Raw genomic sequence first — 26820 nt, forward strand, 5'->3', positions numbered from 1 at the left:
TGAACGATCTGCTGCGCATTACTGAGCAACTTAAAGCCTCACAGTTGCTGTAAAACTTACAGAAAACTCACAATCTGACGGCGACAGCCGAACTGTCGTAATATGAGATCACTCTTGCTATGATTCTTTGATGAATGGACTGACATGGAGGCTACCACCAACTTGCAGGATTCCATCCGTCCTATATCTCAAAGTACAAGTCAATAACTATTATGTATGAAGCACGGGTATAAATATGTATGAGGTAAATGCATTATGAAGGATGCATTGTGACGTCCCGACGTGGACAAGGCCTGGGGTCAATTGCGGTCGACCTGATCATTTATGAGCGATCTTATGATTGCCCGCCGCATACTCAGCTTGCCACCACTAGCAAACGAGGCCCGTCAGACAATTGCTTGCTAAGTCAGATGTGTTATCTGGGCACTCACCTCTACCATCCTGCCCACGCCCTCTTCTACTCCCACTATTGGCTCGTAGCCGAGTACGCGCCTTGCTTTTTCAATGTTGTGCCATCTATTGACGCAACTGAAGGTAACCTTGAACCTAGTGAACGTTGGCTCCTTGCCTATCAACCATCCAACCCATTCTGACGCAGTAGCAGCTGCCATGCCCACGACCCTTGGCAAAACAATAGCCCTCTTCTTCTGCGCCCTTTTCTCGGGGAATATGGAATCAAGACGATGCCACACCATGCGCATGAAATCCCAAAAGTAGCAAGGCTCGCCGTTGGTGATAAAAAAGACTTCCCCAGCAACCTGTAGAGGGGAGGTTCCATTGGCGGCAGCTTTCATGCGAAGAACCGAAGTGTCGGACAATGCATCGAAGCGTGAACGGACGACGGGGCGATTTGACTTCGGAGGTACAGGTTGTGTGAAGGCGGCCAGTATTTTATCTGCGTTTGGAGGTGGAGTGACGTAGGGGCCTAACGGTCGAGCTTCCGAGGTCGGAATTCGTTGCCCTCGAGTTGTGTGCTCGATGGATGGAAGGGGGTAACTAATGATGGCCTCTTCCTGCGGCGAAAGTTTTGAACAGTCCGTAGCAACAACAGGTTCTTGAAGTTTGTCAGCGGCGAGCAAGTGGGCGTAAGCGACATTGCCGACGTAGGTCCAGTCAAACAGATTGTTATTATCACCAATCTGGAAGTGTGTTTGACCTCTCTCGTAGACTTGGTACAAACCAGCCATCACTTGTCGGTCCCCCGGACTGTTAGAGAAGGAGGGTCAGTGGTAGGTATCTATTTACGACGACAAGCGTACCCAAAGATTCCAGCGGGCCGCAGAGCGACAGTCAAGAGGCCGTTGACACCATTCGCAGCGAGCACAGCCTCTTCGGCTTTTGCCTTGGACTCATTATAAGCGTCCATGGGTTTGTCGGGAAAGGGCAGTCGCTCGTCGATATCAATATTGTCTGTGCCATTGAAGACAACACCGGCAGAGCTAGTGAAAACTAGCTTGCGAACGCCCACTGATTGGGCAGCAGCAATAACTGCCTTGGTTCCGTCCACATTGACCTTCCAATACAAGGCCGGGTCGCTGAGCCCAGCGGGTGGAGAAGCAGTATGAATTATACATGTAGCTCCGCACTTAACAACGCAAAATTCAGCCCCATGTTCCTAGTAAAGCTAGTACACGTACCTTTCTCAGAGCAGCGGCCACTTGCTCCTCTTCACTGATGTCTCCTGAATAGAAGGGGACGTCGCTGTACCGCTGTACGATGTCGAATACCGATACTATGTCGCCCCGGTCGAGAAGTTGCTGTACAATATGCCTTCCAAGAAAGCCACTGCCGCCAATGACCATAAAAATATCCTTTTTCGAGGAGGACATAGTTTTTTGAGAAGAGGAGCCCGAAGTTGAGGTTACAGATATCCAGCTTTCATCCATGGTGCGATTCAAGAAATCGTATTTTGCGGGCCGCCAAAACCGGCAGGTCAAACGCGTACCACGTGATCGATGCCATGCGCGCTTCTTTGCGTTGATTCCGCCACCAGACCACTGCCTCTCCGTTGTGCAAGATGGACTCAAGGACGATGAAGCCCCGGTACACGCAGGAAGAAAAAGAGCAGCTACTGGCGAACTTGGAGATAGAGGGTATTTACCTTCTCATCACTTTCATCCGACTCATTCACGATACGGACCTTAGTTGCGCACCGGACAAGTCAGTTTCAGGCGTGGCTGGAGGATGCGCTGGAGAACTTCAACATCCACCAAGAAGGTCATGTCATAAGAATTCCGAAGCTTGTTAGAGGAATGAAGATGCGTGACTTTGGTGCCAAATACAACGGCAATGTCCAGGCGGCATTGAAGGGGATCCAGAGGCAGCGATTAGAGGCAGCTGCCGTCGAGAACGGTGGCGGCGGGCTAAGTGAGACCATCAAGAAGCGGAAATGGGCGGCCAACCAGGAAGCGATAGAAACTGCAGCATCTACGAGTAACCAGGGTGAGCCATCGAGGGCTATGAAGACGGGTAATGTTCCCTATTCTTGCAACTAGATCCATTCTAAGCCATTTCCAACCAACAGCTCGCCTCATGCCGCCCTCACCGAGTAAGCCTGTGGCTCAAAGGCAGAGCAGCGTGCAACCATTGCGAACACATCCTTTGCCCAAAACCCCGAAGATGGTATGGCTCATCTACAGCCGCCTCTGCATCATTACCCGCTAAGACATGACTGCACAGGTTCGGTCCTCAAAGCGTGTTGATGCTTCCCCGAGTCCGTCCAAGCCCAAGCCCCCTTTCATCAGCTCTGGTTTCTCTCGAGTCCCTTCATCTCGCCCAGCCTCCCCGGTCAAGACAGGCAAACCACTGCCTTCGTCTCGCGTTCCGTCCGTTCCAACATTTAATCCCTCTCTCCTTTCCAAAGGACCTGCGTATCCGGGGCTTCCAGCACGCCTACCTCGTAAAGATGAAAGCATGCTGAGTGTCAACGGCTCACCGCTCGCAAATCCTTACGAGTTTGGCATGGGGTGGTTTAAAGGTAGTGATCCAAAGCCTGCGACCGGCGGGAACCCCGAGAGAACGCTTAGAAAAGCAAACAGCATTATCATCCGTCGAGACACGTCCGGCAGCAGTTTCCATTCCAGGACGGATTCCCAAGCAAGCCTGTTTACTTCGGCAGCGTCATCATCATCACACTCACGGACGAGTTCAGAGTCTGTTCATGATCATCAACCGTCTCACTTCTCGAATAAACCGCCGGCTGTGTTGCCTGCCGCCGTGTTCGATAACCTCACTACGCCCAAACCTATCCGCTCACTTCCCTCAGCGACAGTGGCGCTAACTACGAAGGATGGGCACGTTCTCGAAATCGATCCCTTGCAAGCTTCTCCCGGGACCATTGACGCTTTAGAGGGCATTACTGATAGTGCTAAAAAGCAGGCCCGAGACGACATGGTTCGCTTAGTTCAAGCCGCGGTCGACAAGTGGAAAATATAACAGACTATTTTGGGCTCGATGGACAGTATTATATTGTAATTGTCATCCCCACATATGTATAATTTGTAAGGTTCAAATTGACTAGACCTCATGCAAGTATTCAGGATTGTGAAAAGTCGCTGGCCTCCAGATGGGCAAGCCACGATGATTGTCCATCCCTATTCCGGCCCTTCACCAAGAATCTAGATACAACAGCGCTCCCAGGTGCTCCCTGGGACAACCTATGTCTTAGTGAGCATAGTGAGTGGCTTCAGACTAGAAAGATATCCCTACCTCCTGGCCTGGGCAACTAGCGCCTGGTATTTGATCGCAGCGATGGCACCTAGGCTATGACCCCTACCACGAGAAAGACAGAAGTTACCAGTGGTAGTATACCCGATGATTGCACCCTGGGAGGCGAAGGAATTAACCAATGATTTCCCAAACAAGTAAGCAACGAACCTTGTCGCAGGTAACGGCCTCCCCGCCTTCTTCCGAATCGGAGCCAACATGCTTCTGAGCCTCTTCACATTCATGATCTTCTAGCATGTATATCATAGACATATCCTTGAGTACGCCGCGGCCACAGGGCGTTAGTTGTACGGGAACGAGGGCAGAACGCAGCAACAAGTCTGCATCCTTGAAATCGAAATGGGATTCAGAACGTCTAGTCCGCAATCGGTTGATTTCTTTGATGAAGTCTGGTACGAGCGACATATACTTCAACAATGCGCCACGAAGGAGCCAAGGAGATTTCCCAAGCATCGCAGTATCCTCCGCATCCTTGCGTTCCACATCCTCCGATGGCTGCAAGTCCTCGTGCTCGGGTCCTGGAGCTTCCCGCTGTGTTGGGACAAGCTGACTTTTGGGCTCCTTCAGTCCTAGCACGACCTCCCAGTCAGGTCTCCAAGGGCTGCGTGTTCCCAATTTCTCGAAGTTTGGTTTCTTCGCGGCGGGAGTGCGTTTCCACCTTGCCTCCTCTTCATCTGCGGTTTTGGAGATTTGCTCTCCGTGGGCAGGGATGCTAGGATAATCTTTAGGGAAGTATGGGACGCCGGCTTCAAATGCTTGTGTTTGCCGTTCGCGCTGGCCACCCACACGGCTCCCCGTAAACGTTAACGAAGAGAAGAAAGGCATCGACCATCCAGCGGGGATAATTAGCATCCAGCCATGTGTACCAGACTGGACGGAGCCAAGCGATCGTTGTACCAGAAGTACTGGTATGCGGTCGTCTTGCCTTTGCGGCGCCAAGGGTTGTCCTGGGATGAGGTTCTGTCATAATATCAGCAACACACATCTATCATTGACGCGTGTGGAACGACGTGCCTGAGCCTTTCGATCATCTATGTCTTTTTTCTTGTATCGCGGTTGTTTCAAAGACGACCTAATCGTCTCGCCCCAGATCTCGCAACGGGCTAGCGCCGCTGAGGGGAATACTTTCATCGGAGAGGATTGGTGGGGAATATCCACGGGACTAGGCTTAGCATTTTTGGGCGGGAATCTGTAAACATGAATATGATACATCGGCGAAATGATTATATGTTCTCACTTCAGTCGAGGGTCGTGCACTTTGAATCCGATAATCATACCAGGAGCGAGGGATCCGGTGGATTGGATGTCCCCTAGCGAGGACCAGAACTGGACGTCAGGCTCAGATCAATGGACTATAGAGAAGCGGGAGAAAATTCATATACCGATGTGAAGTCATCCTTCTGCCCGGCGGCAGTGGGACTCAGTGCACCCTTGATGACCTGACTAGATTTCGGGCCCATGATTTCGAAGATGTTCAGTTGGGTTCGCAGGTCTGCAATCTCAATCTCTATAGAAGTATTACCCGTCTCCTTCAAACGAGCCAGTGTAAGAGAAGCACACGACTGGATGATCCCAAAAGCAGTGTCAAAGACGCAGGGGTGCACCATTAACCAGACTGTTCTCTTGCTGCCAGGTTCTGGGGATGGATGTTCGACCCTTCGAGTCTCCTCGTTGTTTTCAGCAGGCTTATCTTGAGCATTGGCTTTGGGAGTGACTGTCTGATTTGGTAAATCCACTGGTTTCCAGATGATTGTTATAGGGCAAGCTAGCCCAAGTGGATATTGCCCGGGAGAATAAAGGTGGGTGTCTAGGGCCCGCGAACCAACCGTATATCTATTGGTGAAAGGAGTCAGAAACTGTTCTCCCAGAAAATAGGCATAGTATTGGACCTTTGAGCGCCAGGCGGCTGCCCTTGCGGGTCGCAGCAGAGCAAGAGCAGATCACTAAGAGGGCCCAGGGCGCCGGTGATTTCAATCAGGCCAAGGTAGGACGCATCGTGAATGATACAACCGTGCTGTGCCGCCCGGTGTGACGGCCGGAATGCCTTTTCTGTTGGTTGCATAGCCTATGGCTGATTTGGTATGTTTCGCCTGAGGAAATAGTGAAGAACAAACCAAGCGATAGCCCCAGATATCTTCCATTTTCATGCGTTTCGCATGCCATATATGTGTTTCTAGCCATGTTTTGCTACCTTCGAGACTATTCTCACCGTGAGCAAGACAACGAAACGGACGAATACTCACGCTGGCGCGACAAGAATTTCTCGGTACGCGGCACACGTTTATTCTTTCCTTGCTTCGGTAATGACTTTTTCTTCTTGTTCACCGTGTCCATCTGATGCAGACACGAATGAGTCGACATCATCAACGAAGATGAATCGAGCTACCTCCGCTATCGCTTTATCTCGTAAACGCAGGGGGACACGACGGACATCGTGACTGGCGGCTCTTCTGCGAAGGTGACGGGGAAGAGCTTGCCAAGCCCTCTGTGTACCGCTCGAACTGGAGAATGTGAGTTCACAACAAATATATGATTGTCTGCACGTGGGGCTCACGACGCTGCCTTCATAGCCTTATGCATGGCATCTATCTCAAAAGCCCTGGCCTGAACATAGGAAGTCAGGTCAGTTGACCCCCGAGACTCGGATGTACGGCTATAGCCACCTCTACGAATCTCTCAACGTCCAAAGAGCCAGGCAGACGCGCAGGCGCTACATAACAACGTCAGTAGAGTATATGGTAGTTCGGTGGCAATACTCACCCTTGGATGTGGAAGGTCCAGCATTTGCGGATGCTTGGGTCACCGACGCGGTCGAAGAACTCGAAACGTTCTGTATAGCGATTGTGCGAGCAGTTTTTATCTTGATCTTTTTCTTATCACGACCTGAAGGCTCCTCCTCGAGTTTGCGTTTCCCTGCCATGATCGGTCAAGAACTCAAGAACAAAGGTTTGAGTCGGCTTTGAGCACCTTGAGGCAACCTTGAGGAACGGATGCAGTAGCGTGTGATCGCGGCGGCTAATTCCCATCACGTTGAGCGCCTGCAGTACGGAGTTGTATCGCTTCCTCCCGATGTCCATTATGAGGGGTATCTCGACTGCCCGAAGGACCATTTCCCATTCCAACTACCGTTCATTCTCTAGTACACATGGTCTTAGGAATGAAGCGCCGCTGGGTGCCCCATCCGTTCAAAAGAGGCCAATAGGTGGATTCCGAGGAGGGTTCGTTCCGGTCAACCATTGCCTCAGCCCGAACGCTACTAATCGAATCACATTTACAGGATCATTGGCTTTCTATTTGGTTTCTCTTTAGCATCGTCTTATGCGGCGTATCATCTGCTTGAAGAGTATCAGCAAGCATCGGCCGCGCTTCAAGCCAGTGTAGAAGAACTGAAGCTTAGCACCGAAAAGGTCGACCTTGTTCCCCTTGTGTTGCAACTTCCGTATTCATTTATAGTCAGGTCTCTGCCCATGTCAGACGGATTGAAGCCGTCGAGAAAGAGCTTAAGGTGCTGACGGAGAAAACGCCGACCAAAGATGACGTTTCCAAAGTCCGGGCGGAAATGAAGAAGTTGTATGATGGTTTACACGTCGGTAAGTATTCACTATGGCCTGCTGTGTCGTACGGCCTTTCTAAATCTACTATATGTAGAATTTCTCGACCTAAGAACACATGTTTGGGGAATGCGTAAGTCGCGACGATTCTGGTTCTTCCATCCGAAAGGCTCAATTATTACTTAGAGCAGGACTTACATTCTTTGTCAAAGAAGGACTCAACTTCTGTTCGCGTTTGAAGGTGAAAATATTACTCGTAGACATTATCATTACCCCGTTGGACCTGAGAGATCGGTAATCAAGGTGAGTATGCACAATCCCAGACGCAAGCTGCTTCCCTGGAGCCTCCGGTTGTACACAAACGAGGATCACCCACGCATGCCCTTGCGGAGACCGAATGACGAACGTAGCTCTGACATCCGGGGGATGCCACTTATATCCTCTCCACGCCCCTCCACGCTCGATGTTAACGACGGTAGATTTATTTTAATGAGAAATAGCTAAAGTACCGCGACCCGTCTCGTTGGGCCATCGGTTCCTAGAGACAGAATTCAACCGACATCAAAAAAGTGAGCATCGGTGCCTATATATCATTTCAAATCTTATTAGATTTATGCAGTGACTATCGTATATCCTCCGCAATTCCTCCGAGCGCACAACGGCGACGTGCATCGTTGACTCACCCCTTTGACTCGTGTATCGCGTAAAACACATCAAGGCCGACTCAGGGCTCGCCTTCGAGCTTCTATCAACTTGACGCTTTACGCACCTTGAGGCGGGGTCCCCCAAGCAAGCACAACTGGAATCCAGAACAAGGATTCGGGCATATCGCCAGGGCTACCCAGGCTACCCGTGGGCCGCTGTGTCGCATCCAGGACTAGCAGAGGTGGAGCTCTTGTCTTTCGGCATCAGTGGTGTCGACGAGGCTTGCATTCGGCGATAAATCCTTGCAATAAGGCCCGAGCCTTATTGCTTACCTCGACACCAATTTCCAGAAATTAGGGAAACCAAGACAACCACTTACTTTGTGATGTTCTTATTTTGATGCATTCCCGCGATGGAAAATCCACCCTTGCTACAGCTTACTACTCGGTGATGAGGAATGTCGGTGGTTGTTCCTGGCAACGGTATGTTCTCCTTCGACAATTCACTAGAGTCCCACAAAGGTATAAAAACACTCGGGAGTGCTCGCCGTTAATTCTAACATCCCTCATCTTCTTTCTCTTCCCTCGGGTTTGCTAGTCAAACCAGGCATCGACCTGTTTTTCTTTCTTTGCTTTGTCAGTTCAATTAATCCATCTTCCGCGAAGTGCTATTCTGATATACGTCCATCATAGCTCGCAGGCGTCGCTTCACTTCTCCCTTAACTCTTTCCACAAATTCTCAGTCCCGAGCAATACTCCATTTATTCTGCGATGTTCTCCGCTAAGACCACCACACTCGTTCTTGCTTACCTTTCTTGGGCTGCTTTGTCCGCACCTGTTCGCCGAGAAGTACCCCAAGGTAAGATTATCATGTTACCGAGGAAGTTGCGGAAGGTTAACGCTGTTGCGTAGAACACTCTCATGAACCGTTCTTGGTTTCTGTCCGCAGCAGCTTGAACCTCAACAATCCGGACGGAATCGTCGATCCCGTCTTCGGTCTGTTGGGTAATGCAGCAGCAGCTAATGGCGCTGGTCGTATTGCCGTATGTCGCATCTCGTATAAATCCAATTGGGGCACGTCTGACATCTTTCATCTAGGATGCGACTTGCCTGCAGCAAGCTACCGCTGACCAGGCGTTCACCAACGCTAAAGCAGCCGGCGATATCCAGGGCCAGGTTGACGCACTGATCTTCCGCGCACTGGAGCGTAACTCCGGATCAGTTGGAGCCGTGACTGCGCCCTGTACGTCCATTACGGCCGTAAACCCCGAAATCGCTGCCATCTCGCAACATCAGGTAAGATGACTACATGGATGCCAATTGAGCTAATGTACTGATCGATGTTATTCCAGGATCCTGCATCCCCGAACGCTGCTGCGGTGAACAAGGCGATCACGTTGGAACTTGCTAAGCAGATCGCTAGCGTCGGTGGAGATCCTCTGGATGCGTTGAAGGCTGGGACGTTTGCTCCTGGCCAGCTGAACGATCCCACCGCCCGTGGAAACAGTTGTAACGACGCCAACGACGCCAACGGCTGCATCTTCACACTTAACTTGCTTGTTCCTGATGCAACACCTGAGGAGATCCAAGCTGCTGTTGCTGGCGTTGCTGCTCCCGATGCAGGTGCCGGTGCTGGGTAAGCTCTTGCTCCCATTTTGGTCGCATTATAATTGACGTATTCTGCTTTCCCAAGGGGTGACGCCGTCGAGACCGCAACGGCTGGCGTGGATTGCCCGGCTGCAGCGACCGCTACTGTCACTGTGACAGTGAAGTGAGCGAGCTCGCGCCTTGTTCACTTTAGTAGACTAAACTTGTGCTTCTAGTGTTGACGCACCCGCTCCCACAGCTGCACCTGTCAATGCAGGGACTGGCGCTGGAGCGAATACTGGTTCAGGAGCTAATACCGGAGCTGCTGCTAACCTTCAGAAGTTCGCTGGTGCTCGTGAGTATCAAAGCCTTTTGGGTTTTTACAGTTATTGAGGTCTTTCTTTAGTTGGTGGACAGGCCGCCCCCGCAGTGACTGCAGGCGGAAGGGGTTTCGTCGTTGAGGGATCTAATGACTTCCTCAACGTAGGAGCGGCTCTCAACCGCTCATGCGATATCCAACACAACAAATGCGCAAATTTCGCCAACTCTGCCGCAGGTCGCGCCGCTGGCATCTCTGTCGGACAATGCGACCAGCAAAATGGCCAATGCAAATCCGCAAACTAAAGGGATAGATGGGATATCTTCAATCATACCTTCCGGTGAACTCATACCCTTGTATTCTACGACTCGCACTTCGCTGTATCTATATACTTTTCCCGACTACGGTCGTCAATTCAAGGGACATGTTCCTCTTATTCATTCTGGTGCCTCTTAGAGCCGCTCGATATCACCTGGAGTGGAATCCGCGCGTACTCTACAAGGGCCAAGACGCACGTTCAGCCCAGCGAGGAGGCACGTGGCCTATATTTATGATTTGTCGTGTGAAGCGATAAGGCTACCTTGCTGCTCCTCCTGTTGTACCTCGAGTCGCATCCCCAAAGCGTAGGCCGCCTCTCAAACTTCGACGCCAATTTCTCAGTTCTCGTCGGTACCATGTGGTGCGATGTGCCTTTCTGTCAAATCTACGACATTTAATATAAAGGCTCTCCGAGAATGAACATTACATCCAGTTCACTGCCTTCGCCATGTACAACTCAGTTTCGCGGTGTTGCTTGCTGGCCGCGTCCATAGGCGTTTCCCTTGCCGTCAGCGTCACTGACATCCAGGGGAACGCGTACAGATCGCCTCTCGCCGGCCAGACCGTTCATAATGTTACTGGTGTCGTTACTGCCAAAGTAAGAACCATCTTCGTACTTGCAGCGAGCAATGGCACTAAGGAGGATCCCCATAGGGTCCGACGAGCTTCTGGATTGCTGGAGAAGCTGTGGAGGACGTTCGCGTCTCTCATGGGCTCATGGTGTTCTCACAGAATACCACGATTCTCGGCCAGGTGACTGTCGGCGATCTTGTATCCCTATCTGGCCTGGTGTCTGAGTTTCGTTCGTCAACCGCGCCCAATGACCTGACCTTGACCGAGATCACCTTCCCTGGTAACATTTCAATAATCTCGCAGAATAACTCCGTCACTTCTTTGGTGCTGGGCAAGGACAGGAGTCCACCCACCCAGCAACTCTCCTCGCTAGACAATTCAGGGGATGGATTCCTCTCCGTGCCAAATAATAGCACCCGGCTCGACTCTTCGAACCCAACATTACAGCCTACCAAGTTCGGTCTCGACTTCTGGGAGAGTCTTGAAGGCCAGCTAGTCACGGTTGCCAAACCTTTCTCACTAAATTTCGAGAATCGATTTGGAGAGTTCTGGGTGCGAGGGAATTGGAAGGTCACTGGGCTGAACGAACGTGGGGGTTTGACCATCACATTTGGTGGGTCCATTGACACCATGTCATCCTTGGAGTGGGGTCTCACCTGCCTGTCACAGGGCCCGATGGTCTACCGGATGCAAATCCTGAGGTGGTAATCATTGGTAAACCACTAGATGGGACGAAGAACCCCGCGACTGCAATCGGCCTAGGGCTCTCAGACATTACTGGGGTTGTCACTTACCAGTAAGCTTGAATCGGAATGAAACGAATATTTCGCTCACTATAATCGTAGATTCGGTTTCTTCTATATACTTCCCTTGACTGCCCCAACAATTATCTCCAGACCCAGCGAAGAGGCGTCTCCCACAACACTGACATCACCAGCTGGCAAATCATGTACCCTCACCATCGGTGATTACAACGTATGTGGAAGTTCCGGGGGTCTGGGGTTGTTTCTGGTTGATCTGCCTTAGATTGAGAATCTAGCTCCCACCTCGGCGCATCTCCCTAGCATTGCGAACCATATTGCCACATTCCTTCGCACACCTGACCTCGTCTTCGTTCAGGAGGTTCAAGACAACTCTGGCCCCACGGACGATGGTGTAGTTAGTGCCAACGTCACCCTCTCGCGTCTAGTAGCAGCTATAGCCAACATCAGCCAAGTCCAGTACGAGTTCATCGAAATTGCTCCTATTGACAAACAGGACGGCGGGCAGCCTGGCGGGAATATTCGCTCGGCCTACCTGTGCGTCCAACAATAACCCCATCCCAAGTTTCCTGTTACTGACGGGTGTTCCGTAGCTATCGTCCTGAGAAGCTTCGCCTCGTACCTGGCTCCCCAGCTGGGGGCGCTCTTGATGCTGTTAAAGTCAAACCGCCGCCATTCTTCCTTGGGCGCCCGAGCTTAACGTATGGTTCCTACCCCTCGTTCTGTCCTGGTTCTCATGTCAAGTAAACTAGGTTCAACCCAGGGCGAATTGAGCCGACGAGCCCTGCTTGGGATTCATCGCGCAAACCACTGGTAGCGGTCTGGGATACCCCCTTGGGAGGCCGACTTTTCACGATCAACTTGCACCTTACATCGAAAAGTGGCAGTGTTTCGACTCAAGGCGATGCCCGGCCGTTCGTCAACTTGGGTGTCGACCAACGTACGAGTCAAGTTGCACTAGTCTCAGTCAGTCTTCTGCTCTGTTATCACTCGTTGGTTCACTGAAATGTAATTCTCTCTTCCTTTGCTACAGAGCTTCGTCAAATCTATCCTGAAGGCGGATCCCTTTGCAAACATCGTCGTTGCTGGCGACTTTAATGAATTCGTCCAGACGCGTTCAGTCTTCAGCCCGCTGGAGAAACTCATGACCGAACTCGACGTGCTCACCCTGAAGCCGGCTGAGCGATATACCTACGTGTTTGACCAAAATACCCAACAACTCGACCATATGTTCGTCTCAAATTCCGTCAGGCTGCGTGACCCGCAGATCGAACACGTACATGTAAACAACTGGGCGCCCAACTTCAATGCAAGAATTAGTGACCATGATCCTTCTGTTGCCCGCATACGTGTTTGCGGAGCCTAGGAGTTTAGGGCTGTGTCGATAGAAAAGTTGTATGTACCCTCAGTATACCCACCGTGCCCCGCAATGTGCATATCATGATCTGTGCCGAATCTTATCAGATTTAATGCTACCAGGCTAGCACTTTGATTGGTGCTCTTAAACTCTTCAACACAGGTCTCGCGTGTGTACACCAGCCGATCAATTGACAGTCTGGGAGAACGCTGGGAAGAAGTAGTGAGTTTGTAACCCTTCCTCAGATTCCACACTGATGAATATCAATGATATTAGCTAGGAAGATACTCACAAGATACTCACAAGTGTGGGCAGGTCTACGAGGAAATGCATGACGAACAGATGCATCAACCGGGTCACTATTCTTGAAGCCATAAACTCGGAAACCCCAACGTTCTGGGGACGCACGTTGGTCTTGCATCAAATGGACATCAAACGTCTGGACTAGCTATATGCCACGGATTGTCATTGAGAACAGCGAATCCATTGAATTTTATGCCGTCTAATCAAAGCCGTCTGGAGTCCTAAAAATAACACGTCCGTCAAGGCATGCGGAATCGCGTGCGAAGCCTCTGCTGGTTCTGATATATACGACGCCCTCTAGCCATGGCTTTGGCTGCAGCCTCTACGTCTATACTGGAGGATTTGGACTCCCGGTAACCTTCGCCATGTTCCCCACCCCCATAGGCCTGTATCTAGGATTATTTTTGGCTACAACCAACGTCTTTGGCACCCAAGTCACGGATGTTCAAGGCCCCGCGTTCAAATCATCTTTGGTCGGACAAACTATCCACAACTTAACCGGAATAGTGACGGCAAAGGTAGGTTTCCCTCACCTTTGTGCGGTTAAACCCCCTCGTTTACCTTTTCGCGATAGGGCCCCAACGGGTTTTGGATCTCTGGTGCACCTGTGGCCGATCCTCGCGTCTCTAATGGGTTGAGTATCTTCACGCAGGATGCCTCGGTCATTGCCCAAGTCGCGATCGGCGACATGGTATCCTTGTCGGGGCGTGTTGCTGAGTTTCGCTCTAATAACTCGCCCGACGACCTAACCATAACGGAGATCGACAATCCGACCGAAATCGAGGTCGCCTCCCAAAACAATGCTGTCGTACCGGTGATTATAGGAAAAGACCGAAGCCCCCCTACTCAGCAACTTTCCGCACTTGATACCGGAAGCGACGGTTTCCTCGCCGTCCCTAACAATAGCAGTCGCATTGATATTACAGACGCGACACTACAGCCGGATAAGTTCGGAATGGACTTTTGGGAGAGCCTAGAAGGACAACTCGTTACTATCCCAAAACCTGTCGCCTTGGATTTCCCGAATAGCTTTGGCGAAATATGGGTACGAGGCGATTGGGCGGTAACGGGTTTGAATAGTCGAGGAGGCCTCACTATAACACTCGGTAGGGGCTCTTCTCTCTCTCTGTGTCTTTGAAGAATGAGATTATATTCATTGTTTCAAATCCGTTTTCAGGCCCTGACGGTCGTCCAGATGCGAATCCTGAGGCAGTCATCGTCGGGAGACCTCTGGATGGCACCAGAAATCCGAAAGCCTTTCTCGGAGTTGGCCTCTCAGACATCACGGGAGTAGTTGCGTTTCAGTAAGCATCTGAATCCCGTCCACCAGTATGACTACGAAGGTTACTAATCTCATCATAACTAACTAGATTTGGCTTCTTCTATGTCCTCCCACTGTCCGCCCCATCCATCATCTCTACCCCGACTGCAGATGTCCCAGTGACGACCATATTATCTTCAGACACGGATGAATGTACTCTTACCGTCGGAGACTATAATGTAACTACTGTTTAATCACCAGTGCCTTTCTTCGGAAATTCAACGCTAACCTCATGTCTACTATTGTCAGGTAGACAACATGACACCGAGATCCCCTACGCACGTCAACGGTGTTGCGAAGCATATCGCGACATTCCTCCGGAACCCCGACATTGTGTTCCTTCAGGAAATCCAAGACAATACAGGGTCCACTGACGATGGCATCGTCGTTGGTAATCTCACCTTGTCCGCCCTTACAACTGCCATTGCATCCATCAGTGGCGTGCGTTATGACTTCATCGAGATCGCGCCAATCAACAATGAAGATGGTGGAGAACCAGGGGGGAATATCAGACAGGCTTACATGTAAGTGCCCAGACGTGTGTCAAGCACACTGGCTTTCTTACGGTAACTTACTCTTAGATTTAAACCGGAAAAACTGCAACTCGTATCTGGATCCCCAGCTGGAGGGTCTCTTGACTCAACGGCAGTAGTATCAGACGTTTCTGACGGTCTGACATTCAGGTTAGAATATAACGGACTTACCATGTTCGATGTTTATATTTATGTGCGCTTCTCTAGCTTTAACCCAGGACGGGTCGACCCTACGAACCCTGCTTGGATTGACTCCCGTAAACCTCTTGCGGCAGCATGGCAAACTACCTCAGGTCATCGCTTCTTTACGGTCAACTTACATCTCACTTCGAAGAGTGGCAGTGCTTCTACCCAAGGTGATGCACGTCCGCCAGTCAACCTAGGCGTAAATCAAAGAACAAGCCAGATTGAAAGAGTATCTGTCAGTGTGTTTGCGTTTCATCCTAAGGCATATTGCTCACTGAATGTGATTGCTAGGCTTTCGTTCGAACGATTCTGGCGGAGGACACCAACGCCAACATTGTGGTTGCAGGCGACTTCAACGAATACGTTCAAACGCGTTCCGCATTTACTTCGCTGCAAGATATTCTGTTCGAAGCGGACGAAATAGCTGGAGTTGACCCCGTCGAACGATACACCTTCCTTTTCGATCAAAATTCTGAGCAATTGGATCATATCTTCGTCTCCAATGCTATCAAAGGTCGCGGCGTTGACGTGGAGCATATCCATGTGAACAACTGGGCCAACGCCACCACTGTTACCGCCAGACCTAGCGACCACGATCCTTCCATCGCTGAAATTCACCTTTGCTGATACATTCCAACTGCTGCGTAAATGTATGTATATTTGGGAAATGTGCCTATGAGATATATTCTATTCTCCAAATGAAATCAACGGGAAATAGTTGGCAAGGAGGTCAGACAAGTGTCACACCGTGCACTGATCCATATATTTAAGCTAGAATCAGTAAAAATAAGTTGAAAGGAAACCGTTTATTTTCTCTAGTACTTTCTGGCTTGGTATTAGAAAAGTACCGGAGAAAGTAATCTGAATACACATACCTTACTTTCATCAGTCTCAGCGTAAAATTATAGATCAGCGCACGGTGTGTGTATGTGTGCTTTACGCCATTGTGATGGTAAATAGATTCATAGAAGTTCGCGTACAAGGTGATTTGGTGGCAGCAACAAGTTCGAGTTTTAGAAGCATAGTACTTGATACTTTACAGGCTGCTCTGTGTCAGTGTGCAAGATTCTACTCTTCGTTACTTTTCACCAGAGTCGAAAAGGACCATACTTTTCTTCAGCGCCCACCTTGGCTTGGGTGGATTGTCGGAGCCAGGGAGTTTGACACGAACCAGAGATTTCAGGTCAAAACATTCGTCTTCTGGGAATGGCACATCAACGGGACGCTGCGGGAACAAGGATATCAGTCTTATTCAGATAGAAATGCACTTAACTAGTCTACATACCGTGACATAGACCGCCGTACTGATAGTGTCGCCGTGCTGTGGAGGAAGACTTCAGCAATTGGAATATATTCACAACTTCGAAATTACCATCTCATAGCGGCCGGGGAGGATGTGGTCAGGTCTCAATCCTCGAAGCGTTGATCCAGGAGGAGTTTCTTGTACGAAGCTGCCGAAGTAAGTTGAAAGATACTGATATTGTGGAAGGTCGACGAAGGGTTGCTCTGTCATCCCAGGACCTTCATGCAAGCTCGTGAGAGCGGGATTGCGTCCTGACCTAGCGGGGAGTGTTGGTTTGACTAGTAGTGCCTTACTTGCATCGGCCGTGTCCCCAAGCCAAGACCACCCCGCAGGGATAGCACCCTTTGGACGATAGACAGAAACCGGAAGACTTTCGAGGCCGGGCACCTTCTCAACGTCAACCCACCTAGGCAATTGAGAACATGAAGCGAAGCAACAAGCGAAGAAAACTAACTTTCCGAGGAGAGGCTTGAGCAAGTCTTTTACTTGACCTCTGATGGGCTGGGGGAGTAGATCGGCCACAGCGGTAACTTCAGTGACTTCGATGACCCGCCAGTGTTCTGATAGATTCGTGGACGCAACCCATTCCTCGGTGTTCTGGATCTTGGTGTAATCACCACCCTGGTGCCGAGTTATTCATAGGTGCTGCTACTAGTAAAGGCGGGATAACATACGTTCACTATGTACTTCACGTTCAGTTTCCTGTTTTGAGAGGTGGTGATCGTGCCCTGTGTGTTGCCATGACCAGCGGTGGCGCCCCCACCCCAGCCCTTGACGGCACCCTCGAGTCCGGCTTTAACATCTTGCTTCACTTCCGTCTCGTTCTCCTGTACAAAATCTGTCAGTTGTCTCTCCCAAATAGAGCACGGAGGACGGACACTTCTGGAGAATGTTTCCATGGTATGGGCGGAAAGCACGCCTCCAATCTGGACCTTGGTTCGAAATACATGTCCGTATTCCTGGAAAAGGTTCTGGAGGGCCTCCCTCTTCTCAGTCCCGGTAGCCTTGGCGAGCGCGGCTTGGACACCACTTGTGAACTGAGGGCTAAGTTTGATTACATCCTCGAAACCAGAATCAGGTGTAGTGAAATCGATGCGTCCCTGCGGGAAGAGGTAGCGAGAAGAGGTGTACATCGACTTCTCTGTCTCTGTGTTCTTGAAGCTTGAGCTCTCAGAATACTCCGAGTTAGCCGTAATGCTGTAAGCACCAAAGTTAATACTGCATCCTCAAAATTAATCATTTCGTGACCTACAATGGGGCAGAGACTTTCACAGAAGCAGAGTTGTAATTCGATTCCATAAGCGTTTCGGTAAACTCAGCTTCCACCGTCGTGGTTTCGATAGTAGCCCTATTGTTGATGATCGCCCTGAGTGTGTCAGGGCGGACAATGAGCTCCCGTGAGCTGGGAACGGGGCCGTCGCGGCCCATGATGATTCCTTTGAGCAAGTTATTGTCGTTGATCTACCCGTGACCATCAGTGATATCTACATAGTCGAAGACAGTGTTTAGAAAGCTCACCAGCTTATTGCGCCTGGTTGTATCTTGGATAACGTCGTTGAGTGTGTCGCCGGCCTGCGAGGGACTTTTGAGGACGACATTATCAGCTTGGGGTCGGATACGAGTAGATGGAGACCCCTGCAAAATAGATTCAGGAAGAGGTCAGAGTCACCTCCAGTCTGCGCTTACAGCAACCAGTCCGACGCTGGTAGAAGAATCTTGGAAGCGTCCAATTGCCTCAGCCGTCGCTGCCTGTCTTGAGAGAACGGCCTCCATGGTTCGATTGGGGTGGGTGTCTTGGGTGTCTGAGCACTCCATTTTCTACACAGAAGGTTTTATAAGTGATCAATCGGACACTTGTTAGAATTCACTGGACTCGAACTTAGCTCGAGTGTTCCTGTGTTCACTTCGGCCGCCACGCAGCTTCTTGTGCTGTATGCTGCGTGTATTGAGCGGACGAAGTTCTTGGTTCCAATGGGGTGGGTGTCTGTATCCTGAAATTTCTACGCAGAACGTCTCATCGGTCGGAGAACAAGGTCCCAACTCATGCCCGAGTGTTGCGTACAACTAATCGGTCGCAGATGGTTTCCTGTGCCGTATTTCGACGTTAGATGTGATACGATTAGGCGATTATGCGCCTTCAAACTATCGAAAAGTTGGGGATGGAACTTCATGGAAGAGTCGGTGAGAGAAATGAAAGGTAATGAGTATAATTCTGTTCAGGCTCCACAGGGTATGGACCAACCAGAGGGCATAAGAAGGGAACGTGCCGTCAGGTAATTGAAAGCTTGAAGCTAAGATGGAGTACCAACGTGCGGCGACGGTGACCACCTGAGCAGTGCCTGGCGTACGCTAGCATGTATTTCGGGTCGAGGGGGAGGTGAACGGTATTGGGCGAATCCATGAGGTTCTCCTCTAGTATAAATACTGGTGGTTGGCGAGCACTACTAACAATCTAAAACCATCATCATCACCGCATCGTTTTACTAAGAAAATCTCGCTCTTACCGTCGTACGATCATGGCATACGCACAATGGGTCATCATTATCATCCACAACGTCGGATCTCAAGACGTGAAGATCAAGAACCTCAAGGCTTCCTGGGGGAAGCTTCACGCTGACGGTAGGATCAGCATCTCGCCCCCACCGGCAAGGTCGCTGACGAGTTACGGGTTCCACAGGTGACAAAGACGCTGAAGTCTCAGCAAGCAACTACGAAGGAAAGATCATCAAGCCTGACGAGAAGCTCCAGATCAACGCCTGCGGCAGATCAGATGCCGCCGAAGGCACGACCGGAACCTTCGATCTTGTCGACCCTGCCGATGGCGACAAGCAGGTCCGCCACTTCTACTGGGACTGCCCCTGGGGCAGCAAAACCAACACTTGGACCGTTAGCGGCTCCAACACCAAGTGGATGATCGAGTACTCTGGGCAGAACTTGGACAGCGGTGCCCTCGGCACCATCACCGTCGACACCTTGAAGAAGGGGAACTAAGCGGTAAATGATCCATGCTGCATCTATCGTAATGCACTTTCTGATTGTCATCAGGTGCTGGTTTTACTTCCCACTTGCGTTGTCCTTGGTGGCAGGATGCAGAGTGGTCTTCGGTTGATATTAGTGTCTGTTGTACCGTTGTAAATGGCAAATGAGGAAATTCTGTGGCAAATCTCACCCTCTGAGACTGCGTGTGCTTTGTCCAAGCCGGCGACAGTCGCCCAAGCCGATATCTTGGGCATCTGATCAATTGCTATCCCAGAGAAAATCCCCATTATGCCAACATCGTAATTGGCGGAAGTTTGACCAAGTTTGATTTTGTCCAAAGTTCACGCGGCTGCGTCAGTGCACATATGGCGCAGACCAAGCAACCCTGGTCATTGTCATCGATAACTTCTATTGTGCCGCCGCCGACCAATGTCGTTAAGGCCCCGGAGTCTGCGTCTTGCTGATTTTGACGGAAAGGAGGGACTAGATGTCCCCTCGCGCCTTCTGTAGCTCCTCTCGTTGTCTTGGGTATGAATGCCCGTCAAGATGGCTTCGGCCAATGGCTACGGGATACGACCCCAACGCCAGATTCACGAACAGGGTGACGGGCTTGAGGATCTAAACCAAGAGCTGCAAAGACTCGTTGATTCTCCTAGATTGCTAAACAGTAGGACACCATGACGAGGACAAAGTCAAATTAGAGACGAATCTGGCGTTGTAAGTCCTTCTCGATGGGCTCCCACCATTGTTGCCAGTTGCCCGTTACGATGTCTGCGAGAACGACATTGTTACTTGAGTTACGGTAAACCCTCCGGCATTTCTTCATCTTCCCGTCAATCTTCCCGTCAATCTTAGTGAGAACGTCGACAATAAGCAGGGTCTCGACGGCAGCAAAAAAGACGCTGGAGAAAAATAACGGGTCGGACAGAAAATCAAGCTGCACATATTTCAGCTTCGACGATGCGAGTCCAGTAAAATCGTGATTATTCGAGGGCTAAGAGAGCAATATATCCAGGTCAGCAGTGGCATAAAGAATTGAAAGGGATCCATCGTACTGGATATCCACTAGCAGTCAAATACTCCAAGTTTGGAAGTAAAGGGATCAAGGCCAAGACGCTGGGGAAATCGATGCCAACGGTACACAACGTGCGTATTGTAGCGAACCCATCCGCAATAGGTCTCGCATCTATGGTCTGGTAGGGGTATTCACTTGCTATGAGACTGAGGTCACTCAGTGACGGCTTGTCCCCGAAGCGTACGAGAACAGAAGGGTCGGTTGGCACCGCGAGTGAGCGCAGATTCGGCAGCGTACCGGCGGGTAACGCGTCACTTCCGCCACCATCCATGAAGGCGTACAGGGCGAGACATCGCAGACTCGGATGGTCGGCAAGGAAGTCGATAAAATCATCTGAATACAGCACGCAATCCAAGTATAGATGGGTAAGTTGTGCTGTCGACATAACAAGCCGCAATGTAGCAGGAGTAAAGACGTCGCCGAGGGGGCACGACATGGATAGACAACGTAAGTTCGCCAGTGCAGGGATCACATCATCGAGGAGACGGTAAGCCTGCCGATACGCAGGGAGGTGGCTATCTGGAAAGCAAATAGAAAAGCCTTTGGTGTGCTGGAGGCCTGGGTTTTTGTCGATGGCACGCGATAGCTTTCTCAACGAGACCAACGACCGATGAGAGGTCCTGATATCAAATGAAAGATCCTCGTAAAGGCTGCGAAGGGCCTGCCTATTCAAATCGTGGCAAACGAGGAGGACGGTCAATAAGCTGTTCTTGTCGTTTGATAATTCATCCACGATGGAGTAAACAATTTCGATCGGTAGTGCAGGCATCTGTAGTTTGCGGGTGAGCGTTGACTGAGAGATGGCCACCACGTGGCTGGAAGGCTTTAAACGTTTGGTCGTGTTTGCTTTGAGCGCTGCCCATTTCCTTCTCTACAAGATCCAGTAAATCTAGACCTCAGTCAAGGGATATATGCAGACAGTGATTATCACCGTGACTGCGAATATATCATATTTGGGGCGGTTTTGGTAGTGAGCTCGGAATCGTCGATAATGTAGATGCACTGAGGAAATTCATCTCTTCAGCGATGCTTCATGAACGGTGAAGCGGCCCAAGTCGAAGATGATCGGTCAGTATTCTGCGACTGCCTGTAAGCTTGCAGATCAGTATCGGAGGGCCCGGGGGGAGTAATTGCCAGACTATCGTTCGAACGATTCTGGCCGAAGACAGTGCCTGCCCCGTCGTCGTAAACGGAACACGTCCAGTACTTAGCAGGTGCTTTCTGAATAACGATAGCAATGACCTCAACGGTCGCCACAGCGTTGATGGGGGACGTATCTCTGCTGAATTTAGCGTGATCCAAGGACTACATCATGATAGGCGTATCTAGAACATTAGTGTACAGGAGTGAATGATCAAAACAAGATGTTGTCACATATGGAACAGAAAGATGGGAACATGGTGAATGCTGGAAACGCTAGTGCTCGAGTCATATCCAGAGGCTTCAAACGGCGTACGCTTTCTCAGGCTTATCCGGCTGCCATGGAGCACATTCATCAGTGACTCCCCTCTCAGAGGACATATCAACCACTTACCGTTCCATCGGATAAAGAACCCTGATAAACAGAGACTGCATCAACGGGGAACAAATTTCATAGAACGATAAATAGTATGCACGCACATTATCGGCAAGATCATACAATATCTTGTTTTGACCATCAGTCTGTTGTACGGTGCGAGAAACTTCGATGTTGATGGCGGGCTGAGATGTCTATCATGAAGGAATCAGACGGTGGTTCCCTAGGAGTTGCTCAGAAGGACATACTTTGTGGCCATCGACATTGAAACGGACAGCGCCGCCGCTCCTAGCCTCGCCTGATGAGCTGGAGAGTGCAGAGCCCTTCTTGGAGTCAACAGTCTCCTCTTCGTTGACACCACGCCCGCGAACCACCTCGCGACAGTTGAGCCTAATACACACCATGATACGATTGGTAAGGTGCAAAGAGAAGTCTGCAATCAACTTACATAGTGAGGAGGCCGTTGATGAAGACTAACGATTGAATAGATGTTCAGTGTCAACATTCGATCAAGGTATGGGACGTACGTTTGCTGGCAACGAAGTGGAACGGGATCCAGTACAGATTCGCCGGTGCAATCAGGAACTAAGATTCTCGAATCAATGGAGTTGGTCTCGGAGGGACTTGTTTGCGACACACCGTAATGAAGAAACCAAGCTGAACCAAAGTACCAGCAGAGCCGCGGCTAATGATGTAGGCAACCATGTTGTCAAACCATCCTTCGATACTGTATAGTCAAGGAGACTATGAGCAAGGGCTGTGTGGGAAGGCCGGATACGCACGGTTTCATGTTTGCAGTGTGGGAGGGGCGGAGATGGTAACATAGGAGCACAAACGTCAGTAGACTTGCTACGAAGGTGAGTGCTTGACAGCTGGCGACTACAGCCTATGGGGTGCAAAAGTTGGTACAGGTTAGATAGGACGTGAGCAAGCGAATCACCTGAGGTCCTTCATTCGCTAGGTGGGCAATCCTGGGATCGTTGATACTGGAAAGGAGGATGAGGAGGAAAGGAACTGCCACGGGTGTAGTGAACATACAGATCAGCCGCCATAACTGAGGTGAGGTCATTAGACTGATTCGCGGTATATTAACAGCGTCAAAACTTACCCAAGCCGAGCGCTGTCAAATAATGAAACGGAATCAATGGGGCGCGTACTAATCAAACCACGGGAAGATCCACCTAGCGCTGCAGTAGACATCACCGCCTACATGCTTCGTCATTTACGAGGTTCGATTGGAGCAAGATAAGGACTCACAATCACAGCCGGGCCAAGGCGTTGAACGCTCGTAGATACTGAGGAGCGTTGAGAATATACCTGAGAGCTCCAACGTATTACTCACTGGTCCAGAGGCGATAAGCGTAAAACCTTCGATGCAAGGTAAGTAAGATCCTGGATGAAGGAATGCAGAACGAACATTTGCACTATCCACTTGGCTATAATCTGAAATTCGTTCAGTATCCGGTAGCTCACACCAAGCTGATTGACTTTGGTTACATACTGCGAGGGCAATTTCCGTCTGACCACCAACGTAGTCAGCAACAACGACGAAGATGATTGACCCGCCAGTAACTCACGGAGAACGTACTACACGCAGGATGTCAGATGATAATATGTAGCCAAGGCAGCGGACGTACTGAGTAGCATTGTCGAGGCCTGATTCGTACGGAAATAGGTTTACAAGATAGAAATACAGTCTGAACATGAGCATGGGGTTGAGTTCATGCGAGCGCAGATGAGATGACTCGGCTTACGCTTGGGATACTGGAAACGTTGCCCAACGTCAGTTATATAAACCAGATAATATTGATACGAAACGTACTCAATGCAGAAGCAGCTGTATCCAGCAAGCTAGAACGATATCAATATCTTGAGAACTACTTTCAGCACACTCATCGCAGCATGCATACCTTAGAGCAGTAACCTAAGCGATCCATTAGACCCTGATACAGCAAGAAGAACGGGAATCTTACCGTCAACTTGATAGCCCAATGATCCCGAGGATAGCGAGAGTAATAGACGTAAGTCTCTGAAACGTCCACACAGGGCATCAGCACGATATCGCCGTCCCGGAGTCGTCGCACCCACGGAAGAAAGTGAACCCATAGCCGACCATGGCTGCTACATATCCTATGAAGAACACGCCGAATGTGCGCTCCAGCTCACTGGATGAAAGGCTGCCAGCCATGTCGTTAGATGCGATGGTGGGTGTTGAAGTGAGAAATTGTCCGACGGTGCAGCATGGTCACCACACTATTTGACGCCAGAACCGAGGCTGAAGCGGTGTCCCATCATGATGGGGATGGAGAAGTAGAGTCTTTGCGCGGTGATCGCTGAGAATGTTTCTCTCGGCTGTTGCCGCCCACACCACAATGAAATTGAGGTCTCCATCACTTCAAGTGTCCACCAGGTCACCAGGTGCAAGCCATAGTTTCAGCTTGATACCATCCCGGTGTTTTGAAGCTAAAATAGCTTTTGATTTGCATATTTTTGGACTCGTGAAGTTATTTCCCTTCGCAGCGCCTCGCCATCATCGGACAACGGAAAGTGACTTGAAGCGATGGCCAGAATCCGTGGGGGCGATCTGGGCTACGTTCGTGAAGTCTCTTATGTATTTAATCTTGGTCGAAGTTGAGTGAGAAAATAACCGAGTTCCTAGATCTTGTCATTATGGCTTCAACGCGATGTTTCATCGGATTGTGATAAAAACAAGCACTAGATCATGATAGTAGGTCCATTGGTCCGGTTCTCATTTTGCGCAAGTTATCGAGAATTCATAATGTGCAAGAAGACTGCAAGAGATGGGATTCAATTCTCTATGATGCAAAACGAAGTGAATTATCTCTAAGCTCTATGCTCCTCCGTAGCAAAGCAAACGAGTATTTATATACACCCTCTTTGACGTATTCTCTATATCGTATGATTCGTATCCCCAAAGGGAAACCAGACCTATAATCCTCTATAGCTTGGAGTCAACATCGACACCAGAATCGGAAGCAGTCGCGTCGCTATACGCAGGACGAGCAGCAGCGAAACCGCGGGCGTTCTTGTAGAAGAGCACAGAACCTTCATCCTCAACGAACTAGAAACAGATGAATTGTCATATAGACACACTCTTCATGGTAGGAAGGAAACATACCTTGCACTCCTTGAAGATACGATAGACTTCAGCCCAGCCGGCAGGGGCACCTTGGAGTTCGATACCTGACTGAGCGAGGCGCTTGCGGAGGGCATCAGAAGCCTCCCAAGCGTTGTAATGGGGGATCTTGCTGGAGACGTGGTGGAGGACATGGGTCTCGGAGATGCCGTGGGTGGCGTGCGCGCCAATCCATGCCGCAATGGCGCCACAATCGCCGAGGAGGTTACGATCAAGAGTAGCGAGAGCACCACGGGGGAAGGTGAATTCGGGGGCACGGTAATGGGGGAGGAGGGGATCGGTGTGCTGGAGGAAGGTGATCAAGACAAGGAAATGGTTAACCCTGCAGAAACAAACAGAAATGAGATAGACCCAAGCTGATAAGTGAGCAAGAATCGTACCAGAGGTAAGGGACGAGGTAGAGGCGGAAGACAGTGGCGAAACCGTATGTAAAAATACTGTAACCAATGGCTCCAAGCCAAAAGAGAATGCCAATGTCGGATACTAGGACTTGGGACCAGTGATGGGGGGAGAACATGACGGCCGAGGGGTTGTAGTCTAAAGCCAGGTAAATGATCGACGATGAGAATACGGTGGACGATATGATGCCTACGATTAGTGAACTTAGGATATCTCAATTGGCCAGAGGCATTCCTAATGAGGTACATAGGCCATCCCGCGAGCTAAAAAGCATGAGTACAACGCCCGACAGTATACTAATCCTGCATGCATCAACTCACCAAGTAGCTGGCTGCACCGAACAGTGCACCGATCGGGGAGTCACCTAGAGCATCCCAGAGTTCCTTCTGCACCTCCATCGAGACGCGCGAACCGAGCAAGTCTTCCCCAGCAGCGTTGAGAGGAGGAAGACCTCTCTGGGACCGTGTACGAGGGACAAAGACCTGGTCTTGCGTCATATGTGCAGTAGAAGCATGGTGCTTAGCGTGCGTGATGCGCCACGAGTGGTATGGAACGCCCCAGCTATTTGGAGATCAGCATCATGTGACAAGCGCGAAGAATTTTTTCGACAGCACGCACGCAGAGTGAAGAATCCATCCCACGACGTTGTTGATGAACTTGGACTCGGAGAACGCTTGATGGCCGCACTCGTGGGCAATGACCCACAGTCCTGTTCCAAAGAGGCCGACTCCGAAGCCATACAGGGACCACAAAGCGAAACGCGCAAACGGATATAGGGAGGGGTGGGGAAGCGAGAGCTGTTCGGGAGTGATGAACGCGTCGGCGAAGTTCGTGGCTTTGTAAATGGCTGTGATGACAATCAAGTCCCAGACACTGTCGGCGGCGTAGCGGTCAGGCTTGTGATTAGTGCGGACATGCCTGAAAGGGCTCACATATACAACGAGGATCTGAAAGCCGATCGCTTGAAGCAATGCTCGCTGGCAACGATGTTCAGTACTCCTCTTCCCGTCGACCTCGAGCCTGAATTGTTCAACTTACGGAATTGCAGACAGCAAATCCTTGATGGAAAGGTCGGGCACTATGACCGCCTTCTGTTCAACGACTGTCTCGCGTTTAGTCGACATTTCACGACGCTGGGGGCTCCCTTTGCTGTCTCTGGGGGAAGTACCTCGAAAGGAGAGTACAGGAGAGTGGAGGAGGAAGAGAAAGGAG

At 50.4% G+C, this 26820-nt stretch overlaps 12 protein-coding genes across 12 annotated transcripts; 6 read left to right on the forward strand and 6 right to left on the reverse strand.

Annotated features, from left to right (window-relative positions):
• Positions 1-318: 318 nt before the first annotated feature.
• ERG26 (erg26, C-3 sterol dehydrogenase) lies at positions 319-1829 on the reverse strand (the record flags this gene model as incomplete). The annotated part of the gene is made up of 4 exons (XM_036780259.1): positions 319-369; positions 432-1206; positions 1260-1585; positions 1638-1829. 4 exons carry the CDS (start codon positions 1827-1829, stop codon positions 319-321), a joined length of 1344 nt encoding a protein of 447 aa, XP_036627642.1.
• Positions 1830-2017: 188 nt separating this feature from the next.
• PC9H_010767 (uncharacterized protein) lies at positions 2018-3435 on the forward strand (the record flags this gene model as incomplete). The annotated part of the gene is made up of 4 exons (XM_036780260.1): positions 2018-2093; positions 2146-2469; positions 2525-2622; positions 2680-3435. The coding sequence occupies 4 exons, from the start codon at positions 2018-2020 to the stop codon at positions 3433-3435; spliced, it is 1254 nt and encodes a 417-aa protein (XP_036627643.1).
• A 100-nt stretch (positions 3436-3535) lies between these two features.
• PC9H_010768 (uncharacterized protein) lies at positions 3536-6646 on the reverse strand (the record flags this gene model as incomplete). Its single annotated transcript, XM_036780261.1, has 13 exons — positions 3536-3656; positions 3709-3824; positions 3877-4686; positions 4741-4915; positions 4964-5052; positions 5109-5559; positions 5616-5791; positions 5841-5917; positions 5970-6060; positions 6113-6227; positions 6281-6330; positions 6390-6436; positions 6487-6646. The coding sequence occupies 13 exons, from the start codon at positions 6644-6646 to the stop codon at positions 3536-3538; spliced, it is 2478 nt and encodes an 825-aa protein (XP_036627644.1).
• Positions 6647-6795: 149 nt separating this feature from the next.
• On the forward strand, positions 6796-7516 carry PC9H_010769 (uncharacterized protein; the record flags this gene model as incomplete). The annotated part of the gene is made up of 5 exons (XM_036780262.1): positions 6796-6944; positions 7004-7133; positions 7184-7316; positions 7375-7410; positions 7464-7516. 5 exons carry the CDS (start codon positions 6796-6798, stop codon positions 7514-7516), a joined length of 501 nt encoding a protein of 166 aa, XP_036627645.1.
• Positions 7517-8692: 1176 nt separating this feature from the next.
• Positions 8693-10132, forward strand: PC9H_010770 (uncharacterized protein; the record flags this gene model as incomplete). Its single annotated transcript, XM_036780263.1, has 7 exons — positions 8693-8780; positions 8834-8964; positions 9020-9217; positions 9274-9557; positions 9615-9692; positions 9745-9863; positions 9915-10132. The coding sequence occupies 7 exons, from the start codon at positions 8693-8695 to the stop codon at positions 10130-10132; spliced, it is 1116 nt and encodes a 371-aa protein (XP_036627646.1).
• Positions 10133-10593: 461 nt separating this feature from the next.
• On the forward strand, positions 10594-12845 carry PC9H_010771 (uncharacterized protein; the record flags this gene model as incomplete). Its single annotated transcript, XM_036780264.1, has 8 exons — positions 10594-10743; positions 10800-11331; positions 11388-11514; positions 11564-11693; positions 11745-12016; positions 12073-12180; positions 12232-12445; positions 12513-12845. The coding sequence occupies 8 exons, from the start codon at positions 10594-10596 to the stop codon at positions 12843-12845; spliced, it is 1866 nt and encodes a 621-aa protein (XP_036627647.1).
• Positions 12846-13504: 659 nt separating this feature from the next.
• PC9H_010772 (uncharacterized protein) lies at positions 13505-15806 on the forward strand (the record flags this gene model as incomplete). The annotated part of the gene is made up of 8 exons (XM_036780265.1): positions 13505-13657; positions 13714-14245; positions 14317-14443; positions 14510-14639; positions 14710-14984; positions 15042-15143; positions 15201-15414; positions 15471-15806. The coding sequence occupies 8 exons, from the start codon at positions 13505-13507 to the stop codon at positions 15804-15806; spliced, it is 1869 nt and encodes a 622-aa protein (XP_036627648.1).
• A 451-nt stretch (positions 15807-16257) lies between these two features.
• On the reverse strand, positions 16258-18255 carry PC9H_010773 (uncharacterized protein; the record flags this gene model as incomplete). Its single annotated transcript, XM_036780266.1, has 9 exons — positions 16258-16404; positions 16465-16500; positions 16552-16888; positions 16937-17103; positions 17157-17309; positions 17361-17679; positions 17735-17943; positions 18001-18117; positions 18169-18255. The coding sequence occupies 9 exons, from the start codon at positions 18253-18255 to the stop codon at positions 16258-16260; spliced, it is 1572 nt and encodes a 523-aa protein (XP_036627649.1).
• A 743-nt stretch (positions 18256-18998) lies between these two features.
• On the forward strand, positions 18999-19473 carry OLYA6 (Ostreolysin A6; the record flags this gene model as incomplete). Its single annotated transcript, XM_036780267.1, has 2 exons — positions 18999-19101; positions 19160-19473. The coding sequence occupies 2 exons, from the start codon at positions 18999-19001 to the stop codon at positions 19471-19473; spliced, it is 417 nt and encodes a 138-aa protein (XP_036627650.1).
• Positions 19474-20158: 685 nt separating this feature from the next.
• Positions 20159-21305, reverse strand: PC9H_010775 (uncharacterized protein; the record flags this gene model as incomplete). The annotated part of the gene is made up of 2 exons (XM_036780268.1): positions 20159-20455; positions 20517-21305. The coding sequence occupies 2 exons, from the start codon at positions 21303-21305 to the stop codon at positions 20159-20161; spliced, it is 1086 nt and encodes a 361-aa protein (XP_036627651.1).
• Positions 21306-21556: 251 nt separating this feature from the next.
• On the reverse strand, positions 21557-24240 carry PC9H_010776 (uncharacterized protein; the record flags this gene model as incomplete). Its single annotated transcript, XM_036780269.1, has 22 exons — positions 21557-21815; positions 21993-22012; positions 22071-22091; positions 22157-22246; positions 22301-22442; positions 22501-22525; positions 22580-22637; positions 22692-22779; positions 22835-22938; positions 22993-23066; positions 23234-23258; positions 23310-23347; positions 23395-23420; positions 23470-23495; positions 23554-23571; positions 23630-23639; positions 23690-23749; positions 23807-23816; positions 23875-23903; positions 23963-23976; positions 24026-24081; positions 24141-24240. 22 exons carry the CDS (start codon positions 24238-24240, stop codon positions 21557-21559), a joined length of 1293 nt encoding a protein of 430 aa, XP_036627652.1.
• A 771-nt stretch (positions 24241-25011) lies between these two features.
• Positions 25012-26732, reverse strand: PC9H_010777 (uncharacterized protein; the record flags this gene model as incomplete). The annotated part of the gene is made up of 8 exons (XM_036780270.1): positions 25012-25134; positions 25192-25531; positions 25590-25746; positions 25802-25871; positions 25929-26169; positions 26227-26481; positions 26541-26585; positions 26647-26732. 8 exons carry the CDS (start codon positions 26730-26732, stop codon positions 25012-25014), a joined length of 1317 nt encoding a protein of 438 aa, XP_036627653.1.
• Between the last annotated feature and the right edge of the window lie 88 nt (positions 26733-26820).

Source organism: Pleurotus ostreatus (genome assembly GCF_014466165.1).
Source record: "Pleurotus ostreatus strain PC9 chromosome Unknown scaffold_8, whole genome shotgun sequence".
NCBI lineage: Eukaryota > Fungi > Basidiomycota > Agaricomycetes > Agaricales > Pleurotaceae > Pleurotus > Pleurotus ostreatus.